The 22,767-nt window shown below is 37.4% G+C and overlaps 1 protein-coding gene across 7 annotated transcripts in view; it reads right to left on the minus strand.

Moving 5' to 3' along the window:
* Window positions 1-22,767, minus strand: part of ACAP2 (ArfGAP with coiled-coil, ankyrin repeat and PH domains 2) — a 176,613-nt gene that overhangs the window by 25,081 nt on the left and 128,765 nt on the right. For 4 of the 7 annotated variants that reach the window (XM_030823005.1, XM_030823009.1, XM_030823006.1 and 1 more), the window contains 7 exons: window positions 19,636-19,748; window positions 13,694-13,714; window positions 9,504-9,555; window positions 7,937-8,037; window positions 7,229-7,334; window positions 2,451-2,659; window positions 2,058-2,127 (listed from right to left, as the gene is read on the minus strand). In XM_030823005.1, coding sequence (XP_030678865.1) covers window positions 2,058-2,127; window positions 2,451-2,659; window positions 7,229-7,334; window positions 7,937-8,037; window positions 9,504-9,555; window positions 13,694-13,714; window positions 19,636-19,748 — 672 coding nt within the window. The remainder of the gene's footprint in view (window positions 1-2,057; window positions 2,128-2,450; window positions 2,660-7,228; window positions 7,335-7,936; window positions 8,038-9,503; window positions 9,556-13,693; window positions 13,715-19,635; window positions 19,749-22,767) is intronic. The other 3 variants (XM_003280421.4, XM_030823007.1, XM_012510780.2) reach the window with 1 other exon arrangement.

Raw genomic sequence — 22,767 nt, forward strand, 5'->3', positions numbered from 1 at the left:
AGGGAGGAGAATGGCATGAACCCGGGAGGTGGAGCTTGCAGTGAGTCAAGATCGCGCCACTGCACTCCAGCTTGGGCGACACAGCGAGACTCTCAAAAAAAAAAAGAGAATTTGGAAAAAATATCAAGAGTTAGGCACACATTTTCTACTCTACACTAAATAAATTCACAATATACTATGATTAAAATTTGAAAAATATTCTTATAAAAATGAGTGAATTTCAAAAAAATAAAAAACATTCTATTTTAAAAAGAATGGGAATTAGTTTCTACTTTTTTTTTTTTTTTTTTGAGACACAGTCTTCCTCTGTCTCCCAGGCTGGAGTGCAGTGGTGCAATCTTGGCTCACTGCAACCTCTGCCTCCTGGATTCCTGGATTCAAGCAATTCTCCTGCCTCAGCCTCTCGAGTAGCTGGGACTACAGGCATGTGCCACCACGCCCAGCTAATTTTTGTATTTTTAATAGAGACAGAGTTTCACCATGTTGGCAAGGCTGGTTTCAAACTCCTGACCTCAAGTGATCCACCCACTTTGGCGTCCCAAAGTGCTGGGATTACAGGCATGAGCCACTGCACCCGGCCACAAGTTTCAGACAGAAACAAGTGAGTATATACTCCAACCCTTAAACTCATCTATTTTCTACAATGTGGTAAACTAGATGGCAGGAATTAAAAGGATTATACTACTATTTCGAATTTTGTAAATCTTATCAGAAACCGGTAGTGGTCTAAAATTATTTATGACATTTTCATAGATATAAATTCTTAGACACAGGGAAAAAAGGAAGACTTGGTATGACTCCTAACCTGACAAATGTAAATTTGCAAATCATCCTATGCTAAAACAACACAATGGTGTCAAAAGCTTTTCTAATCCATTATAAAGTTTAGTATAGCAATAGACCTCTTATATATTTAATAAGAATCTAATCAGAAAAGATTAAAATTAAGACATACAGGCCGGGCGCAGTGGCTCGCGCTTGTAATCCCAGCACTTTGGGAGGCCGAGGCGGGCGGATCACGAGATCAGGAGATTGAGACCACGGTGAAACCCCGTCTCTACTAAAAATACAAAAAATTAGCCGGGCGTGGTGGCGGGCACCCGGGAGGCAGAGCTTGCAGTGAGCTGAGATCGCACCACTGCACTCCAGCCTGGGCGACAGAGCGAGACTCCGTCTTTAAAAAAAAAAAAAAAAAAAAAAAGACATAGAATCTGAACTGGGCCAAGGGTAGTGGCTCACACCTGTAGTCCCAGCACTTTGGGAGGCCAAGGTAGATGGACTGCTTGAGCCCAGGAGTACAAGGCCAGTCTGGGCAACATGGTGAAACCCTGTCTCTACAAAAAATACAAAAATTAGCTGGGCATGGTGGCATGCATCTGTGGTGTCAATTGCTTGGGGGGTCTGCGGCACAAGGATTCTTTGAGCCAAGGAAGTCCAGGCTGCAGTAAGCTGTGATGGTGCCACTACACAGCTTTCACAAGGGAGCGAGAAGACCTTGTCTCAAGGAAAACAAGAACAGTGAACTAACCTGGAGTTAAGAGTGCTATATATAAATGTAGCCTTTTTTTATTCTTTTTTTTTCTTTTTTGAGACGGAGTCATGCTGTCGCCCAGGCTGGAGTGCAGTGGTGCGATCTCGGCTCACTGCAAGCTCTGCCTCCCGGGTTCACGCCATTCTCCTGCCTCAGCCTCCTGAGTAGCTGGGACTACAGGCACCCACCACCACGCCTGGCTAATTTTTTGTATTTTTTAGTAGAGATGGAGTTTCACCGTGTTAGCCAGGATGGTCTCGATCTCCTGACCTCATGATCCGCCCGCCTCGGCTTCCTAAAGTGCTGGGATTACAGGCGTTAGCCACTGCGCCCAGCCAAATGTAGCCATTTTTAAAACTTATAATGAAAACACCAGATTTGCCAAAATAGCCTCAGATGTGTTTCAATACAATTTAGCTAGCATACATTGTTAGCATGAAGAACTCATACATTTGTAAACCAAGATTCTAAAATCTTCACTTTCATGTGAAAATATGAAATATTTTAAAGCAAAATTTTTTTTTACCTTTAAAAGTTCTGGCTCCCAGGTGTCTAAAGTTAAAGATCGTACTTTTGAAAAATGAACCCCAAGGCTCCTAAGTGGAAAAAAGATGACTGCATTACTATCAAGTCTCTGTTTGCATATTTGCGCAAATTCTTTTTTAACGTGACATAGGCTCTAATAAAGCCCTCAACATACACATATAGGCACAGATCTTCTGTTTAGTAATGAATGATGAGCCAAAGTCCTCAAAAGCTTTTACAAACCAGGATTTTAACTACTTCTTAAAAGGTACAAAGATACAAACTGGTGATTAAATTAGGGAAGTGGAAAAGGGCAGCTAACGAGTGAAACATAACCATTTCAATCTGTGTTTATCCAAAAGGAGAAATTCTCCTCCTGGGGAGGCCTACCCACCGGTGAATTCCGGAGCACTCGATACACAAGGTGATGCCCAGGTTGATGCTGGCCCACCGCGGATCTGCCAGGCCACAGTCACAACAGCTGGCATTGCCAGGGATACACTGAACCCGCTGAAGCGCACTTTCTCCTTTCAATAATTTCTCTTTTGACTCATTTCCAGAATCTAGGCTTCCTGTGGATGGAGATGATTTCTTATCCAGCTTCTAAAAGAATTAAGAATTCTTGTTTTTAAAAAAGAAAGACTGAAATACTTTCTTGCACACTACATGCTCCAAACTAAAGCTTCCAATCAATAAATTAAAGGCCTGTTACAGGCATAAGCCAGACAATATTCTAGCTAGAAATTCACGGATAAAAAGATGTAGGTTCTTCCATCAGTGAGCTTTTATTCCAGTGGGGAGAAACGTGTAAACATTTAAAATTATGTATAATAAATGACACAATGAACATATGTACAAAAGATGAAGTCAGAGAGAAAGGGAACACCAGTCTAACATGCAGGGTGGAGACAGAGGAAATATGTAAGGGATTATTCAAACTCAAGAATGAAATACATATTATTGTTTTATACCACACTTTTCCAAGGCGTTCAATAAACTTTACACTGGTCATTGTTTTTTTTCAGACCTCTCAGGGATAAAGCAAGTTAATTACTGCAGTGAGTAACTAGGAAAGGTATGAGCTTATATAAATAGTAAAGAAGCGATCAACTACATAATTATAACTACAGAGTGAATCAAATATAGAACATACAATGTTTAAAACTTCAAGGGATATTAGATAAAAGAGAAGAAAAGCAAAAGATGGCTGATTAACAAAAAGTTAATTTTTTGGCCGAGAGCGGTGTCTCACACCTGTAATCCCAGCACTTTAGGAAGCTGAAGCGGGAGGATCACTTGGATCCAGGTGTTCAAGATCAGCCTGGGCAACAGAGCAAGAGCCTGTCTCTAAAAAATAATATGTCTGGGCACAATGGCTCATGTCTGTAATCTCAACACTTTGGGAGGCTGAGGCAGGTGGATCACTTTAGGCCAGGAGTTCAAGACCAGGCTGGCCAACACAGTGAAACCCTGTCTCTACTAAAAATACAAAAAAATTAGCTGGGTGTGGTGGCACACACCTGTGATCCCAGCTACTCAGGAGGCTGAGGCATGAGAATCACTTAAACCCAGGAGACAGAGGTTGCAGTGAGCCAAGATCATGTTGAGAGAGTGAGACTCCAACCTGGGTGACAGAGTGAGACTCCGTCATATGAGTGTAAATACATACATACATACATACATACATACATACATACATACATACAAATTAGCTAGGCATGGTGGCACACACCTGTGGTCCCAGCTACTCAGAAGGCTGAGGCATGAGAATTGCTTAAACCCGGGAGCGGGCTGTTGTAGTAAGCCAAGATCATGCCACTGCACTCCAGCCTGGGTGACAGAGTGAGACTCCATCATATGTACGTAAATACATACATACATACAAATTAGCTAGGCATAGTGGCACACACCTGATCCCAGCTACTCAGGAGGCTGAGAAAAAAAAAAAAAAAAAAAAAAAAAAAAAAAAAAAAAAAAAAAAAAAAAAAAAAAAAAAAAAAAAAAAATGCTTAAACCGGGAGCGGGCTGTTGTAGTAAGCCAAGATCATGCCACTGCACTCCAGCCTGGGTGACAGAGTGAGACTCCATCATATGTACGTAAATACATACATACATACAAATTAGCTAGGCATAGTGGCACACACCTGTGATCCCAGCTACTCAGGAGGCTGAGGCATGAGAATCACTTAAACCCAGGAGGCAGAGGTTGCAGTGAGCCAAGATCATGACACTGCACTCCAGCCTGGGTGACAGAGTGAGACTCCATCATATGTACATAAATACATACATACATACATACAAACAAATGAGCTAGACATGGTGGTATACACCTGTGGTCCCAGCTACTCAGGAGACTGAGGTAGGAGGATTGCTTGAGCCCAGGAGGTCAAGGCTGCCGTGAACTATGATCACACCACTGCATTCCAGAATGGGAAACAGGGCAAGACTCTGTCTCCCCGCCATCCCACTACATGGCCATAATGACCAAATACAAAGATGTGGTACTTAGATCCTAAACAATGACAGATATGGTCTATAAAAAGTCTTCTGGTTTAAAAACATTTCAGGTCAGGCATAGTAGCTCATGCCTGTAATCTCAGCACTTTGGGAAGCTGAGGTCGGTGGATCACGAAGTCAGGAGTTCGAGAGCAGCCCGGCCAATATGGTGAAACCCTGTCTCTACTAAAAATACAAAAAAAAATTAGCCGGGCATGGTGGCACACGCCTGTAATCCTAGCTACTGGGGAGGCTGAGGCAGGAGAATCGCTTGAACCTGGGAGGTGGAAGTTGCAGTAAGCCGAGATGGGGCCCCTGCACACCAGCCTGGGCAATGGAGTGAGACTTCATCTCAAAAAAAAACAAAAAAAAAACTTCCCTGTAAGTTTAGGATTATTCCGAAATTTTAAGAAAGAAATACTTGTTTTACCAGAACATGTTCGATAATGGGAATTAGCTAATGAGCAATTACATAAGGAAAGAATATCAATACTGTATTACAGGAATCACGTTGGTTTGTTTCTCTATATGCTAATGTTTTTGCACCAAATTAGAGAACTAAGTACACAAACACAGCATAACTTGGGTCAGCCACTTCAAGGAACACAGCACTGAATATGACACCAATTCATGAAAGTATTAATAGAAGGAATGATTGTTTAAGCAGGACAGTTCAATCCTACTGTCGCTGCCCCCCATCTCCATGCCACTAGGGGATGACTGCTCTCTACACAAACACAATGACTGGAAGTTATTCTCTGGAGGATTAAAACAGAGAGTCTCTGGATCAACTTCACCTGAAAGGTGGAAGCCAGAGGATTAAATGAACATATACATACAATATGCTAAGATACCCAGCGCTTAGCTCCCCACCAATCCCTCACACCTATGCAGGAGATCAATGAGTCTTCTCTGGGAAATCACATCAGCCGAAAAGACTCAAAAAGACCCTGACGATGGTTGTTCCTCAACAAATGGTCCAGACTTAGACAAAGGCCAGTCAACAAAGTCCTAATTTTGGGATCAGAGATTACGAAGAAGTTTTTAGTGCCCAACACTTATAATGAGATAGCCAAAGGAAGCCTCTAACGCAATAGCTCTCAACATTGGTTGTTCATGGAACTAACCCAGGAAGCTTGTGAAAGTATTGATGCCCAACTCCATTCAAGTGTTCTGGGGTGGTACCTAAGCAATGGGGGTTTTTTAAGCTCCCTGTGTGGTGACATCATAGTATGCAATGATGGTTAAGAACCACAGCTGTAACACTGATTCCATGAAGAAAGAACAGGTCTATATTTATAAACATTTAGTGAACAAACGCAGCTCTTGGAAATTAAATATGTGCTAGCAGAACTGAAATATTCAATAGAAGACTCGGAAGATTAACTGAGAAGATTTCCCAGAAAGTAGAGCAAAACAACACACACGGACACAAAAATAAGAAAATCATAATGCCAATCCAAAAAACCCAGAGAAACTGGAGAGGAGAAATACAACAGATCATTAATACAAAAAGCTTCAACATCAACACTGGAAACTAAAAAAACAAACAATGCTGTTAAAATTCTCAAGATTATTTCCAATCTTAAAATACCCAGCCAAACTACCAATCAAATATGAGGACAGAATCAAGACATTTTCAGACACGCATGGAATCACAAATGCCTCATTTTCAGGAAGCTACTGGAGAAAGTACTTAAGTTTTTCTTAAGTCAAGAAGGACAAAGATATGGGATACAGGAAACAGAAGAAACTCCAGAAATGATTTTGTAAGGAAATCCCAGACTGACAGCCATGCTACAGGCTTAGGGAGCAACTGGTCCAGATTGGAGAAGTGTGATTCTAGAGACAGACATATTGAGGGCAACATGCCCTTCGTCAATGTTCCCATCATTTGTACCCAGACAAATTCACGTAAACTTGGCTACTGATCAAATTCCTACTTTCATCTCTATGTCTTTTGGCTTCGATCAAGTTAGTCGTCCCCCACAATCCCATGCCTGAAAAGGCTCTGCTTTGACCTATATTTGGGAGCTGGAAGTTGGCCACGGTAAGTTTTGGAATACAGTTTAGACAGCAATCAATCCCCCTAACCATACTCCCAACAATTATCTATCACTAAACCTATGCCAGTCTTGCCAGATGACCCAAAAGTGTTGAGTTCCATTTCCCAGGACTCATTTACTCACTCACTGCGTTGCCCAAAAGACTTTCTTGGTAAGCTCTTTGAGGAACTGCGGCCAGACTATGACCTAAGTTTCCACATTCACCTTATCTTTTTAAGGGGCCTTCACCTAAGAGACAATATTATGCTTCCCTTTTTTGCTTTCATTCAGTTTTAAATACCTTTCATGATCATTATTTTATTTTACAATTAACTAAAATGGCACAATACTTTTGGGGAAAAACACTAACAGGGAAATACCTTATTCCAATCTGGTTCATATATTCAAATATTAAAATAAACATAGATTCGCAAATACTGACATAAAATGGTAAGTGAAATAAAGAGAAATAAACAAAAAAACTAAATGCAGATTTTAAAAATAAAACTCATTTCAATTACATAAAATCATCTTCCATAAAAAACGATGCTACATAGAGTCATATAATGTTGCAACTAAAATCAAGAATTTTGGCAATATATTATTTGGTATTGCTAATACCTCTACTAACCTCTGATTCATCACCCTTCTCTCTATAAGCAGTAGCAATACTGGTCTGAACAGCCTTAATCCATGCCTGGCGCAGCTTTTCGGAATCTGCCTGGAGCATACAACTTCTAAAAGGAAATAACATATTGTTTTCTCAGACACTAAGTTAATGCCAAAAACACCCTATAAGCTTTATATTTTTTCCACTTTGCTACTGAATAATTTTCTAGCCAAAAATATATATAATTTGTTGAAAAAAGGTTTTATTTCATGTATCTTTAGGGCAAAGTATGTTAACGAAGAAATCAAGGTACCAATGAAACAAATTATCTCTTAAAAACAAATAACCCATCACTGAATGTTTAAAAAAAAACCTCTTAAATTTACCATATAAACATAGAAATACTCATTTTTTTCTACTGGGTACAAATATAAAATGATAGTTATCAAAGAAACTCGTATGATTTCAATTCATCATCATAATAGCTAAAACTTTCATATGAGCACATAAATCACCTTTATGGAATTTAAAGTATAGGATAAATGGTAGAAGTTACATAAATATCTGACTATAATATCTGTAACCATTAATTACTGAAATTTACTTTTAAAACTTTTTTTTCTCTTTAGCACAATTACAGACAAATGCAAATTTCTCTACTCTGGAAAGTTCTTTAAGACAAACTATAAAAACACAAAAGCAAATCACGGATCCTTTAGAACCACTTACTTTGTTGGCGAGACCACCTCAAAGCAGAATCGTCGCTCTATGTCTTCACAATGTTTCACTGTGCAGAGCCTGAGGTCTTCAACTACTACAGTCGGATTATCCTATAGTGGGGAAACCAAATTTCCATATTTTTCCACTTAGGTTTTAATACTACCAATAATGAAATACTTAAAAATATTACTTGGCATAACTGGTCTAATTTTCAAGATTTATATTTTATTTTACAAACAGATAGGGGTTATCAATATAGACAAAAAAGTAATTTTGTCCTGTTAATAATTGTATCTACCTCATAAATTATTCAGAGATTAAATGAAATTGTTTACATATAAAGAGCCTAGTCCAACACTTGATACTTAGTAGATGCTCAATAAATGTTAATGTTCTGTGGCTTTTCTTCCATTTTCTTTTACATCCACTCTCCTGGTCCCCACTCACATATAATAAAAGCTACTTTCCTCCAGAAGAGAAGCTTTTATTCAGTCAAGTTTTAAATTCCTCAAAGAAAGCTATAACTTCTTAAAATATCTAAGAGAATCAAAGATTTTATCACTTTCTACTGTTTAATAAAAATATAAATTCAAAACCAAGTTTATCAGAATAGAAGAAACCATGAACTAATTAGCTGATTAAAGAGCTTCTGTCATACAAACCGGCTACCACAGAACCAAGCAAGTAAAATTTCATATTGTGTCATCTCAAGAGTAGAGATTTGAAATCTGCAGTTTACAGAGTATCATTCATAAAAAGTAACTAGGTGAAAAGCAAGTTATCCATTAACTAATGATTCCTTCTTTTGTTTCTAGTTATTTTAATATTCTCAACTCATATGTAATCCCAATATGTCTTTCCCATAAATAAAACGTCCTCATCCTTAAAATAAGGTTCAGGAAAACAAACATATAAAACGATATTAACAAATTTAAGGGGTTCTATTTAAATTACTTTCAGCTTACATTTTAATTAATGTAATTTTTAGCCATTCTGTCTTATCACCTTTGGCCCTACTGTGACATTATTTAAAAGGCACCCTCTCTTTCATCTTCAAAATAGTGCTATGGAATGGCAGTGTTATTTCTGTCATGGACTAGACAAAGATACATATAAAGAAATAAAAGTATGTTGTATATTTCAAAACAGCTAGGAGAGGAGATTTGTAATGTTCCTAAGACAAAAATGTTTGAGGTGATGGATACCCCAGTTACCCTGATTTGATCATCACACATTGTATACAAGTATCAAAATAGCACATGTACCACAAAAGTATGTACAACTAATATATACCATTTAAAAGCTACCAAAACATTTTTAAAAATCCTGTGACCCAGAAAAATCCATCTCAAAGCAAGGAATTAAGAACCCAGGATTCAAAATCACTTTGCTTTTAAGAATTAAATGTTGATATTTTCCACCCTAGAGTCCTCTTATACCTGCTCAAACATAAAACTAATAAATAATTGCATTAATTTTACACATGTGAGTATGTATAGACTTCAATGTTTACCAAAACAAAGAGATAAATAACTGAAATTGGTAACTCATTGGTGTTTCACTTACTAACACCTACCTTAAATTTTTTCTGGTAAACCAACTGATTATTCTGTATTGAAAACCAGCGCCTACAGAAACACAAAATAGATTAAGTTTTCATAAACATAATTTATTTCCATTGTTGTTAGAAATGAAATATTCGAGAAAGCACTGGAAATCACATTGTGGTAATTATGTTTTGAGAAGTCCACTGTATTATTTTGCTTTATATAAACTGATTCTAATATGGGAAAACTATTGAAAGTAAAGAACAAACGTTTTAAAACCACAGGTTAGGAAAATTAAAGTACTACATTTTGATTAATTTCATGTCACAAATTTAGATCCTAACAAAAGCAGTTATCCTTTATACTATCACCAAATAATAACTGTTTTAAAGTACAAATTTACAGTTTTTGAGGTTCCTTAAAAATAACTGAACTCTTTCCCCAGAAATAATTGCTTTTCTCATAAAGTTGGCATAAATGTATATTGTGAATAAAAGTATCCACTTGTGGCCAGGCACAGTGGCTCATGCCTGTTAATCCCAGCAAAGCGAGTGGATCACCTGAGGTCAGGTTACCTGAGGTAAGGCCAAAGCAAGTCGATCACCTGAGGTCAGGAGTTCGAGACCAGCCTGACCAACATGGTGAAACCCAGCCTCTAATAAAATATACAAAATTAGCCGGGCATGGCGGCAGGCACCTGTAATCCTAGCTACTCAGGAGGCTGAGGCAGGAGAATCGCTTGAACCCGGGAGGCGGAGGTTGCAGTGAGCCAAGATCACACCACTGCACTCCAGCCTGGGCGACCGAGCAAGACTCCGTCTCAAAAAAAAAAAAAAAAAAAAAAAAAAAAAATCCACTTGTATACAGAAAAACATTGAAATAAATTGTGCTTTATTTTCAACCTTTCAGCAGATAATTCAGTAAGGGTTTGATTTGATAAGCAAAACAGAAAACTAATCATGTCAGAAACGACATCTAACAAGAGATAATCACAAATTAGCTTGGCCTTACTTTCATATAAAATACTCCTAAGTAAAATAATCAAAGTTATTACTACAAATGATTCACTCAACTATTTATATGATTCTGCTCATTACTGTAAATTATTAGGCAAACAATCTACTATCTTTTTTAGAAGAAAAATCTAAGCTATATATTACATATTTACTAATTCTAATTTATTAAAACAATAAAAGACCTAAAGGCATAAAAAAATTCACAGCCAAAAGCCATTCAGAAAAGAAAGCAAAACTTCTTATCAAGCATGAAAGGTAAAACAGTATTTGAATCATTATTTTAAAATTAGTTTCATGTAAGATGATTTCTATCGTAACATTAGTTATTAATCAATTAGCAGATATTCTACCTTTTCATTGATACTAATATGAAGCATTAGAAATTGTATTTAGACATTTAGAATTTCTATTTTTAAAAATTAAGTTAATTATCCAAAGCTGTTCTCATCTCATGACTAGAAGATGCTTTTCCACTTTTAAGCCATTTACTAGACAGACTGTTTAGGTTTTCTTGCCACTTAAAGAGGAATCACCATTACTATTAAAAAAGATATTTGTTAAATAAGCATCTAGATAAAATGAGCTGGGTTGCCTCTAAATGCAAATCATCAAGAGGTAGGCTAGAAAAGGAAGAACTTCTGGGTTTCTTTACTTTGGGACAGATAGTTGTTAGAAATGTTAAGGAAATACCTACAAACAAACAAAATGGTGCAACCCTGCCACATAGGATGACATGCAATGGAAACAATCTCTGATACTGATGAAAGTGTTTACGTAAAAATCATTTGAAGTAGGGTGAACTGTAGTAATACAAAATCATTTGTTTTATATGATAGTAAATTCTGTAATTTGATGAAATCTACCAAGAGTTTTACTGAACAACAAAAAAAAACACACTTAGGTAAACTTTTCACGCTCTTGATCAGCTGCATCTTAGGACAATATCTTCTAAAAATAGTATCAAAATGCTATATTAAAACTTATGTTGTTGTCAAAGACCTATCCCTCTGATTATTAACTCTAAGGATCATATGTATTTCTGAAACCCAGTTCCTCTGCCATCTATCTGCTTCTGAATGACGTTTTCATAATATCAGTTTTTATTAACTGAGGAAAGAAAATATAAACTCTTAATTTTACATCTCTTAAGGAAAAATATCATATATCCTAGGTAGAAAACATTTTTTCAATTATTATACTAAGATTTGCGTGTCTTACGACACTGTCACTCCTCCATTGCTATTATAAATAAAAAAAAAACTAGTAACATTGACCAAAACTTTAATCAGGTAAGTAAAAGGGAATATAATTTTTAATTATTTCTATAGAATAATCCTAGTTGTTATTAACATTTCATTGTTTTTTGTTTGTTTGTTTGTTTTGAAGCAGAGTCTCACTCTGTCGCCCAAGCTGGAGTGCAGGGGTGCGATCTTGGCTCACTGAAACTTCCACTTCCTGGGTTCAAGCGATTCTGGTACCTTAGCCTCCCAAGTAGCTGGGGTTACAGACACACGCCACCGCACCCTGCTAATTTTTGTATTTTTAGTAAATACGAGGTTTTACCATGTTGGCCAGGCTGGTCTCTAACTCCTGGTCTCAAATGATCCACCCACCTTGGCCTCCCAAAGTGCTGGGACTACAGGCATGAGCCACCACGCCCCGCCCTAGTTGTTATTAACATTTCTAAGAAAAAGAAAAGTAAGACTTAAAAACAGCTCATGGACTGTGAAATATAGAAAAAATACTTAACTTTGGATTCAGAAACTGACCACAAAGCCAAAATACAAGACAGTTTTTTGTTTTGTTTTTTGTTTTTGAGATGGAGTCTCACTCTGTTGCCCAGGCTGGAGTGCGGTGGCACAATCTCGGCTCACTGCAACCTCCGCCTCCTGAGTTCAAGCGATTCTCCTGCCTCAGTCTCCTGAGTAGCTGGGATTACAGGCATGCACCACCACGCCCGGCTAATTTTTGTATTTTTAGTAGAGACGGGGTTTCGCCACGTTGGCCAAGCTGGTCCTGAACTCCTGACCCCAAGTGATCCACCCACCTCAGCCTCTCAAAGTGCTGGGATTACAGGCATGAGCCACCGTGCCCAGCCAAGACAGTTTTTAAAATAGAAAAATTTCTTGCTTCATTAAGAAAAATAAGGTACCACTTTGTATCTCAAATTGAAATAACTCAATACACATTTTATTAAATTCTAAATATTATACTTTAAAATATATTTGTTGTAAATATTAAATTTATAAATTATTAAATATTATTAATATTAACATACCAATTAGAGCTTCCAAATGACAAAATTTGGGCAGGAAAAGAAAAATATACATAAACAAAAAAATCGAGTTATCTTCTACCATGTTTGATCACTAGTCCCAGACTGCTCTTGAAATCAAGAACATGAGTAAAAGTCAAACTTCTAAATCTGTAGAAGCTTTATCACTAGAACTATACAGATGATGGGTTTATTTACACATTCATGTAAGTGCCAAACAGGTAAACAACTGGTAAAAATTAAAAGCCTGAACATGAATGCTCCTTTACTTCAATTTATTTTTATACAGAGAAAATAAATGGCAAAACAAAAAAAAGGTAACGAACTGACAATGTAGTCTTTCAACATAATCAATATGGATTTACCAAAAGGACTAATCCTAGTTACTGCTCTAATTTTTAAAAAGAGTTTACTAGCTTATCTCCCTCTATATTTTTATTTGTTTAGACATATATGTAATTTTTTGAGAGACAGGGCCTCACTCTGTCACTCAGCCTGGAGTGTCGTGGTGCAATCATAGCTCACTGCAGTCTGGAAATCCTGGGCTCAAGTGATCCTCCCACCTCAGCCTCTGGAGTAACTGGGACCACAGAGGCATGCCACCACATCCAGCCTTTATTTCTCTTTTTAAAAAACTAAGATATGTTTAAAAAAAAAAAAAGTAAATTACTCAATCTGTATCTTCTTTGGGTAATTATAAATAAATCAAATATTCCTTTACAGATTAAAACAAATTGAGGAGATGTACAATTAAAAGGTATAATTCCATTTCTCAAAATATTTATATTTTCTTCCCAATTTAAAACATAAAGAGACTTTTTATCCATTGCAAGTAATCCAACTGGAATGCAAGTTAATTATGAGCTTTCTCGTGCCAAAAAGGAAACTGGAGTAAGATGAGGGTAAAGGGAAGGAAGCCATTTGGTACCTGATATGATCGGGCTTTTTCCTGTCGTGTGAAAAAAGGGGCAGGATTAAAACATAAGGGAAAGGTGGTAAAAGAATGAAAACGAAAAATGTGCAAAATAAGCAAAGGACTAGCATGATACGAAAATAAAGCAAGAATTAAGAAACAAGCTTAAGCTCTGAACCTAACAAAATAATCAAAAGTATCTGTTGCATTTTATTTACTTTTTATACACATATGCATTTGTACAATTAATTCCAACTCTTAAGACTCTGAAAATTTCAAGAATATTCAAAAAGTTCTTCAAATACTATGTTACAGGAAGTTCTGGCAGGACTTAGCATACTTGGGATATACCTCTACTATTATTTTCTGCCTCAATGGTCATGGCTATAAAATATAGATAGTATCTCGTGCCTCATCTTAATAAGCAGCTCCTAAAAATTAAGGAAAATAATCACTGTAGGAATTGCCTATATAAACCTGAGATAAATGAAAAGTTGTCATAAAGAAAGTAGGTTCACTAAATAGAGGATATCAAAGATTATAAAATATTAGCCAAAAATATTTCTCCCAATTGCCCACCCTATTTTCATGAAATGATATCAGTGACTTGAAGGCCACACATACGTAGTATTAATCTTTAATCTATGTATACACTTCTTATAATACAAAAGGCCAATAGAAATAAAACATTTACATCTATACCAGCAGCATACGGAACATTTTGCTTTAAAATACCATGTAGTACATTCTATGCTTTTAGCTGTATTTTCTATTTCAACAAAGACTGAGCATAGCAAGTAATTATTCAGTTTTGTTATTAGTGTTTCCAAGTTATCACTAAATAAATTATGTTAGTATCTATTTATTTTCCTTCTTCAGAGTTCAGAGTTCCAGGTTTTGCACCTCAATTTGTTCACAAACCAGCTGTGTGACCTTGAAAGAGTGACTATCTCTCTGAAGTTCCATTTCTTTATTGAAAACAAGGGTGCTCTACAATCTATGATTCTAATCAATAACTGCCATTTCACTACGTACAGATGGCATCTCCTTTAACAACAGCCTAATTTCCAAAGGCATTTTTTTTTTCACTTTGTAAACAGGAGGTCATGTCTGCAACTGAAAATTTAACCATTATTCCTCACTTGATTTTAGCTGTTTTAATATCTATGCCAATGTAATTCAGAAAATAAATAATAATGAAAAGGTTCATGTGTAAATCAAAATTAATTTCCTTCTATTGTCCTAAATGGTAGTGCAATATTCCACTAACACTTAGTATGCTTCATTTTGAAGTCTGAGACCATCTCTCATTGTAGTAGTCCATGGAAGTTCATTTCTTTTCTTCTTAACATAATAGTATGTTTCTATGGATCTACTGTATTTTCACTTTGTTAAACTTTAAGTAGGTTGTTTTGAAATCTGAAGGCTAAATTCAATTCTGCCATTATATCATGAAAACATACTGGTGAGAATCTTTATTATAAAGACTCACCGGTCAAGCTGTTTTTTCTTTGTTTTTTTTTTTTTCCAACTTCTACTCTGGCTACAGAAATTTGTCAGGAAAGGCTTAAAAGACTACTGTCTTACTTTTTAGAGCTTAGAAAATGTAATTTTAAGTTTTCATTTTCACTTTAGCTAGAAACATTATTTCTAACCACACCACTTGAGTTGGTCCCCCTATATTCATGTACTATTCTTATTTTTATTTATTTATGTATTTATTTGAGAGGCAGAGTCTCACTGTGTCGCGCAGACTGGAAGTGCGGTGGCACAATCTTGACTCACCACAATTTCTGCCTCCTAGGGTCAAGCGATTCTTCTGCCTCAGCCTCCCAAGTAGCTGGGATTACAGGCATGCGCCACCATGTCCAGTTAATTTTTTCTATTTTTAGTAAAGACAGGGTTTCACTGTGTTGGCCAGGCTGGTCTCAAACTGCTGGCCTCAAGTGATACACCCACCTCAGCCTCCCAAAGTGCTAGGATTACAGGCATGAACCACCATGTCCAGCCCATGTATTATTTTTAAAGCTCTCTAAAGTCAGGTTTAACATCAAATATAATCATTATTCTTTCCATTTTATATTCACTCTCAGGTTCAGAAAAATTATTTTGAATAAAACAAACCACCTACCATGTAAACATCTGGCAATATCAAATGCTGGGGAATGCTCAATAAATCACCGACGTTCAGAAATGTCAGTGAATTTTTTTTTTTTTTTTTTGAGACAGAGTCTCACCCAGGCTGGAGTGCAGTGGTGCAATCCCGGCTCACTGCAGCCTCTGCCTCCTGTGTTCAAGCAATTCTCCTGCCTCAGCCTGCCGAGTAGCTGGGATTATAGGTATACACCACCACGCCAGGCTAATTTTTGTATTTTTAGTAGAGATGGGATTTCACCATGTTGGCCAGGCTGGTCTCAAACTCCTGACCTCAAGTGATTCACCTGCCCCAGTCTCCTGAAGTGCTGGGATTATAGGCGTGAGCCACTGTGCCCACCCAGTGAATGTTTTTTCTATATAACCTCAACACCAAGACATAAAAATAATTACACTAGAAACCCATTTTAATAAAACATTAAATTTTTCCATTTAACAAAAATGAACACAAAGTTAAACTTACTAGGAAATTATATTTACTAATGTCCATTTTTTAAAAATAAAAACAACATCATTAAATTCATATTCTCTTCAAGTAATAAACACATTATAACCAATAATATAATAGTAAATCAACTAGAATCCAACTACTACTCATATTACAGAATTTTTTTGAGTACTTTTTTATTTTTGGCAAAAATAGAGGCATCCTTGAATAAAAGATAAGCACTGATACCCAGAAGAATGATCCTGTGACAATCAGTCTTTTGGTTGAAGCTTTAATGTCTGAAGTTATTTCATTTTAGTATATTACTACATGAGAAAATACAATGAAATATTTTATACATTCTTTTAACAGACATTTAACAGATTTATATTTTATAAAAATTTGTTTAGCAAAACCTTCAAAGTTTTTGGTAGCCATCAAGTTTAGAATAAAGGAGCACCAACTGCCACAGCTTCATATATGAAAAAAATCCTATTTCCTAAAACTCCTGTTTTATTGAAGTTATTGCAAAGATCAAAAGATCAGTATCACCTAGCTTAAAGATTCATAAGCATTTTGTTCACAAAGGGCAGGAAAAAAAAAAAGATTCATAAGTGATATGGACTGGCTCTGTGTCACTACCCAAATCTCACCTTTAACTATAATCCCCACATGCTGTGGGCCGGATGTGGTGGGAGGTGACTGAGTCATGCAGGCAGTTTTCCCCATGCTGTTCTCGTGATGGTGAGGGAGTTCTTAGGAGATCTGATAGTTTAAAAGTGGCAGTTTCCCCTGAGCTCTCTCTCTCCTACCACCTTTGTGAGGAAGATGCCTGCTTCCCCTTCTGCCATAATTCTAAGTTTCCTGGGGCTTCCCCAGCCATGGAGAACTGTGAGTCAATTGAAACTCCTTTCTTTATAAATTACCCAGTCTCAGGTAGTATCTTTATAGCAGTGTGAACATGGACTAATACAGAGAACTGGTACCAGCAGAGTGGGGTACTGCTATAAAGATAATCTGAAAATGTGGAAGCCACTTTGGAAATGAGTAACAGGCAGAGGTTGGAACAGTTTGGAGGGCTCAGAAGGCAGGAAGATGAGGGAAAGTTTGGAACTTCCAAGAGACTTATTGAATGCTTTTGACCAAAATGCTGATACTGATATGGACAATGAAGTCCAGGCTGAGGTGGTCTCAGATGGAGATGAAGAACTTATTGGGAACTGGAACAAATGTCACTCTCGCTATACTTTAGCAAAGAGACTGGCAGCATTTTTGCCCCTGCCCTAGAGATCTGTGGAACCTTAAACTTGAGAGAGAGGATTTAGGATATCTGGCAGAAGAAATTTCTAAGCAGGAAAACATTCAAGAGGTGACTTGGATTTCCCAAAAGTGTTCCGTTATATGCGTTCACAAAGAAAAGATATGAAATTGGAACTTAGTTTAAAAGGGAAGCAGAGCATAACAGTTTGGAAAATTTGCAACCTGACCATGAGGTATAAAAGAAAAATCCATTTTCTGAGGAGAAATTCAAGCCAGCTGCAAAAATTTGCATAAATAATGAGGAGCTGAATGTTTACATCCAAGACAATGGGAAAAATGTCTCCAGGGCATGTAAGAAATCTTTGAGGCAGACCCTCCCATGACAGGTCCGGAGACCTAGGAGGGAAAAATAGTATTGTGGGCCAGGGCCCAGGACTCTGCTGCTCTGTGCAGCCTTGGGACTTGGTGCCCTGCATCCCAGCCACTCCAATTCCAGCCATGGCTAAAAGAGGCCAAGGTACAGCTCGGGCCACTGCTTCAGAGTGGGCAAGCCCCAAGCATTGGTGGCTTCCATGTGGTATTAGGCCTACAGATGCATGGAAGATGAGAATTTAGGTTTGGGAAACTCCACCTAGATTCCAGAGGATGTATAGAAATGCTTGAAGGTCCAGGCAGAAGTCTGCGGCAGGGGAGGAGCCCTCATGGAGAACCTCTCCTAAAGCAGTGCAGAAGGGAATGTGGGATTGGATCTCCCACATACAGTCCCCACTGTGGCACTGCCTAGTGGAGCTTTGAGAAGAGGGCCACCATCCTCCAGACCCCAGAAAGGTAGATCCACCAACAGCTTGCACCATGCACCTGGAAACACTGCAGGCACTCAATGCAGTGCAGGGGCTATATCCTGCAGAGCCACAGAGGTGGAGTTGCCTTAAGGCCATGGGAACCCACCCACTGCATAGCCTGCCCTGGAATGTGAGACATGGAGTCAAAGGAGATTTTAGAGCTTTAAGATTTAATGACTGCCTGGCTGGGTTTTGAACTTGTGTGGGGCCTGTGACCCCTTTGTTTTGGTCATATTTTCCCATCTGGAATGGGAACATTTACCCAATGCCTACACCTCCCTTGTATCTTGGAAGTAACTAACTTGTTTTTTATTTTACAGGCTCATAGACAGAAGGGACTTGCCTTTTCTCAGATAAGACTGTGGACTTGGACTTTTGAGTTAATGGTGGAATGAGATAAGACTTTGGGGAACTGTTGGGAAGTCCTGATTGATTTTGAAATGTGAAAAGGACATGAGATTTGAGAAAGGCCAGGGGTGAAATATGGTTTGGCTCTGTATCCCCACCCAAATCTCATCTTAAATTGTAATCCCCACATGTTGAAAAAAGGACCTGGTGGGAGGTGATTGGATCATGGGAGCGGTTTCCCCCATGCTGTTCTCATGATAGTGAGGGAGTTCTCACAAGATATAATGGTTTAAAAGCAGCAATTTCCCCTGAGCACTCTCTCTCTGCTGCCTTGCGAAGAAGGTACCTGCTTCCCCTTCACCTTCTGCCATGACTGTAAGTTTCCTGAGGCCTCCCCAGCCATGGAGAACTGTGAGTCAATTAAAACTCTTTTCTTTATAAATTACCCAGTCTCAGGTAGTATCTTTATAACAGTGAGAAAATGTACTAATACAATAAGCAAACACTAAGAATAAATGTACATAAACATCATATAGAGGAGAAACCAAAAGAAAAAAGAAAGCTCACTTGTCCTATTCATCTATCATATTCATAATTTGTACCCAAATCTATTTTATGACAAATATAGGAGGTAGACCATATTCAAAATTTATTTACTATAATGAGCTAGCCACTATAGACCAAGCATTATAAAAATTCTCCTTGCTTCCTTATTTAATCCTTGCTTATTTTTAGAATTTAGAATTAATGATTTTATTCTTCACCTGCTTCTAAAGGGCATCTATCTTCAATAGACTGGGTTCAGGAAAGTTTCTATGGAATTTACAGAAGTTAAAGAATTATGAAGGAGAGAGTTGTCAAATCACAGAGAAAGTCAGAAAATCAAAACTATGTACAGATCAAGACTAGTATTTGAAATATATTACCTGTTCCAAGTTTTGAAGGCATTGCTGGCTCGTTTGAACAGATATCCTTCCATAACTATGCCATTTGCAGCATCTACGTTATATTCTAACTTAGAATCATCACTGGAGAAATCCTAGACAAAATAACACATAAAGAAGTTCATATGACTTGACTAAGTTTCCCAGACAAGAAATGGATCCTAAGAAAAGAGTTCAAAAGGAAGAAAAGGTTTATATTAAGACAGCTACAACAATATTAATAAGAAAAATGAAGGAGGACTTAAATGATCAATAATGAAATGTTTCAATACATTAAAGTATTTCACTTTAGTGGATTATTTTATGCAATACTTATTGTGATGACCTAAGGACATATAATCATATATAGTGCAAAACAGAAAATAAATCAATATAAGCTGTATATACATTGTGATTAAAAGCACAAAATAATATGTATACAAATAAACAAGGGAAACAACTAAATACTACACAGGGTATGACATTTAAAATTCTTTGTTTTATCATAACTTTTTTTTTTTTTTTTTTTTTGAGACAGAGTCTCGCTCTGCCTGCCACCCAGCCTGGAGTGCAATGAAGTGATCTCAGCTCACTGCAACCTCTGCCTCCCGGGTTCAAGTGATTCTCCTGTCTCAGTCTCCCATGTAGCTGGAATTACGGACATAGGCCATCATGCCCAGCTAATTTTTGTATTTTTGTAGAGACAGGGTTTCACCATGTTGGCCAGGCTGGTCTTGAATTCCTGACCTCAGGTGATCTGTCTGCCTCAGCCTCCTAAAGTGTCGGGATTACAGGCATGGGCCACTGTGCCCAGCCTATCACAGTATTCTATGGTGATATGTGTTAACAATTTTTTAAAGTATATGATTATATTTAATTGGGATTTTTTTTTTTTTGAGACGGAGTCTTGCTCTGTCACCCAGGCTGGAGTGCAGTGGTGCTATCTCGGCTCACTGCAAGCTCCGCCTCCCAGGTTCACGCCATTCTCCTGCCTCAGCCTCCCGAGTAGCTGGGACTACAGGTGCCTGCCACCACGCCCGGCTAATTTTTTGTATTTTTAGTAGAGACGGGGTTTCACCGTGTTAGCCAGGATGGTTTCGATCTCCTGACCTCGTGATCTGCCCGCCTCAGCTGCCCAAAGTGCTGGGATTACAGGGGTGAGCCACTGTGCCTGGCCTTAATTGGGATTATTTAAAGTTACCACTATTTTCTAAAGATATTACTACCGTGGTAGTCCTTTTTTTTTTTTTGAGACAGAATCTCACTCTGTCACCCAGGCTGGAGTGCAGTGGCGCAATCTCAGCTCACTGCAACCTCTGCTTCCTGGTTCAAGTGATACTCCTGCCTCAGCCTCCTGAGTAGCTGGAACTACAGACGTTTACCACCATGCCCAGCTAATTTTTGTATTTTTAGTAGAGACGGGATTTCACCATGTTAGCCAGGCTGGTCTCAAACTCCTGACTTCAAGTGATTCACCTGCCTCAGCCTCCCAAAGTGCAGGAATTACAGGTGTGAGCCATTGAGCCCAGGCATGGTAGTTTTTGAATCTGACAGTGTCTATGGCATTTTTTCCTAAAATAAAATTTAGTTTTCAAAGGAATCAGATCTTAGTCTACAGTTTGAAGTGGGCAAGTTGAACTCACTTTTTTATGAGTACTATGAAATCACTCATAGTCTTCTTCTAGCGTTCTAATTATCTAAATCTTCACCTGAATGCAATTTAAACTTTCAATTTTCTTCCAAACATTCATAAAGTTTGGAAATCAGAAATTCAATATTTAAAATATTGCCTAACAAACTTCAAAGCATTTTGAACAAAACTCTAAGACTGCTGTTTTCAGCAAATTTAAAACTCTAAAGCCAGTCCCATAACTTTTAAAATTCCTCCTGGACCAATAATTAAAATTAGAATTCCACCCTATTAAGGAGTAGTAAACGTCCTGTCTTGGGAAACATTTTGGCAGCATCTACTGAGATGCTGGGGCCCTGCACCGGAGGGAAGGCAGAGTGACAACCGTCTAAGGGCCCTCCAAATTTATGAGTGTACTAAGTCAGGAACAGGAAAAAAACTAAATTCAGAATTTCAATAGAGAAAAAAAAAATAATCTCTCCTGACACCTTTGAAACTTTAACCACGAAAAGACCTGATAATCCAAAATAATCAAATGAAGCAGAATCTGTAAACAAATTGCTACATTGCTTCCTACTTTTTCTTTGGGAGGGAAAAAAAAAATCAGGGAAACTTTAATGCCCTCATTTAAAATTTATTTGAGGCTATAATTAATTATACAGAGAGAATTAAGCAATAAATATAAATATAATTGACTTTGTTAACATTCTGAAGGTTTCATTTGTAACATCTGTAGTTTTTCATAACCTTGGTCAACTTAAAAGACTTCCTTGAAAGTGCAGGGCATTACAAGTGTTTCTCTAATTTTCAACTATACTTCTTGAGATAAATTGTCTTCAATTTAATTACTATTAATATCAACTAATATTTTGTAGTACTTAAAATGTGACAGATTTCATAACTTTAGCAATGAAATATGTTGGATGAAAGACATAGTGTTAGAATCTCCTTAAATACATTGATGACCTGACAAACTAGGAAGGAATACTCAAAGGCAAAAGACTGAGTGAAAACTGGAATCCAAAGAGGTAAGGAGAGCAAGGGCATCTGCCTATCAGGAGAACTTGAGTTTGGTGTGAGGTCCAGGGACAGAATGCAAAACCAAGGCTGGTCAAAGGGGAATCTAATAGAAACTTTCCCTTTGAAACAGCAAACAAGACAAGAAAAACCATTATTACCACTTTCACTCAAGATCATGATGAAACTCCTAGCCAGCAAAATGACAAAAGAAAAAAAGTAAAAGATTGGAAAGAAAGGAAAAAACTATCATTATTGGTAGATGATAAGACTTCATACACAGAACATCCAAAAGAATCGAGAGATAAATCAATATTAAAAGAGATTACTAGTTACAAAATCAATACAGAAAAATCAATTTTATCGCAGACAGAACAGTGGTAAAATAAATACATTTAAAAATAACATTCAGAATACAAGTGTCTAGGAATAAATCTAACAAAAGATGTACAAGAAAAATCATAAAACTTTATGAAAGCCATTAACGA

Source organism: Nomascus leucogenys, chromosome 11 (assembly GCF_006542625.1).
Source record: "Nomascus leucogenys isolate Asia chromosome 11, Asia_NLE_v1, whole genome shotgun sequence".
NCBI classification, from domain to species: domain Eukaryota; kingdom Metazoa; phylum Chordata; class Mammalia; order Primates; family Hylobatidae; genus Nomascus; species Nomascus leucogenys.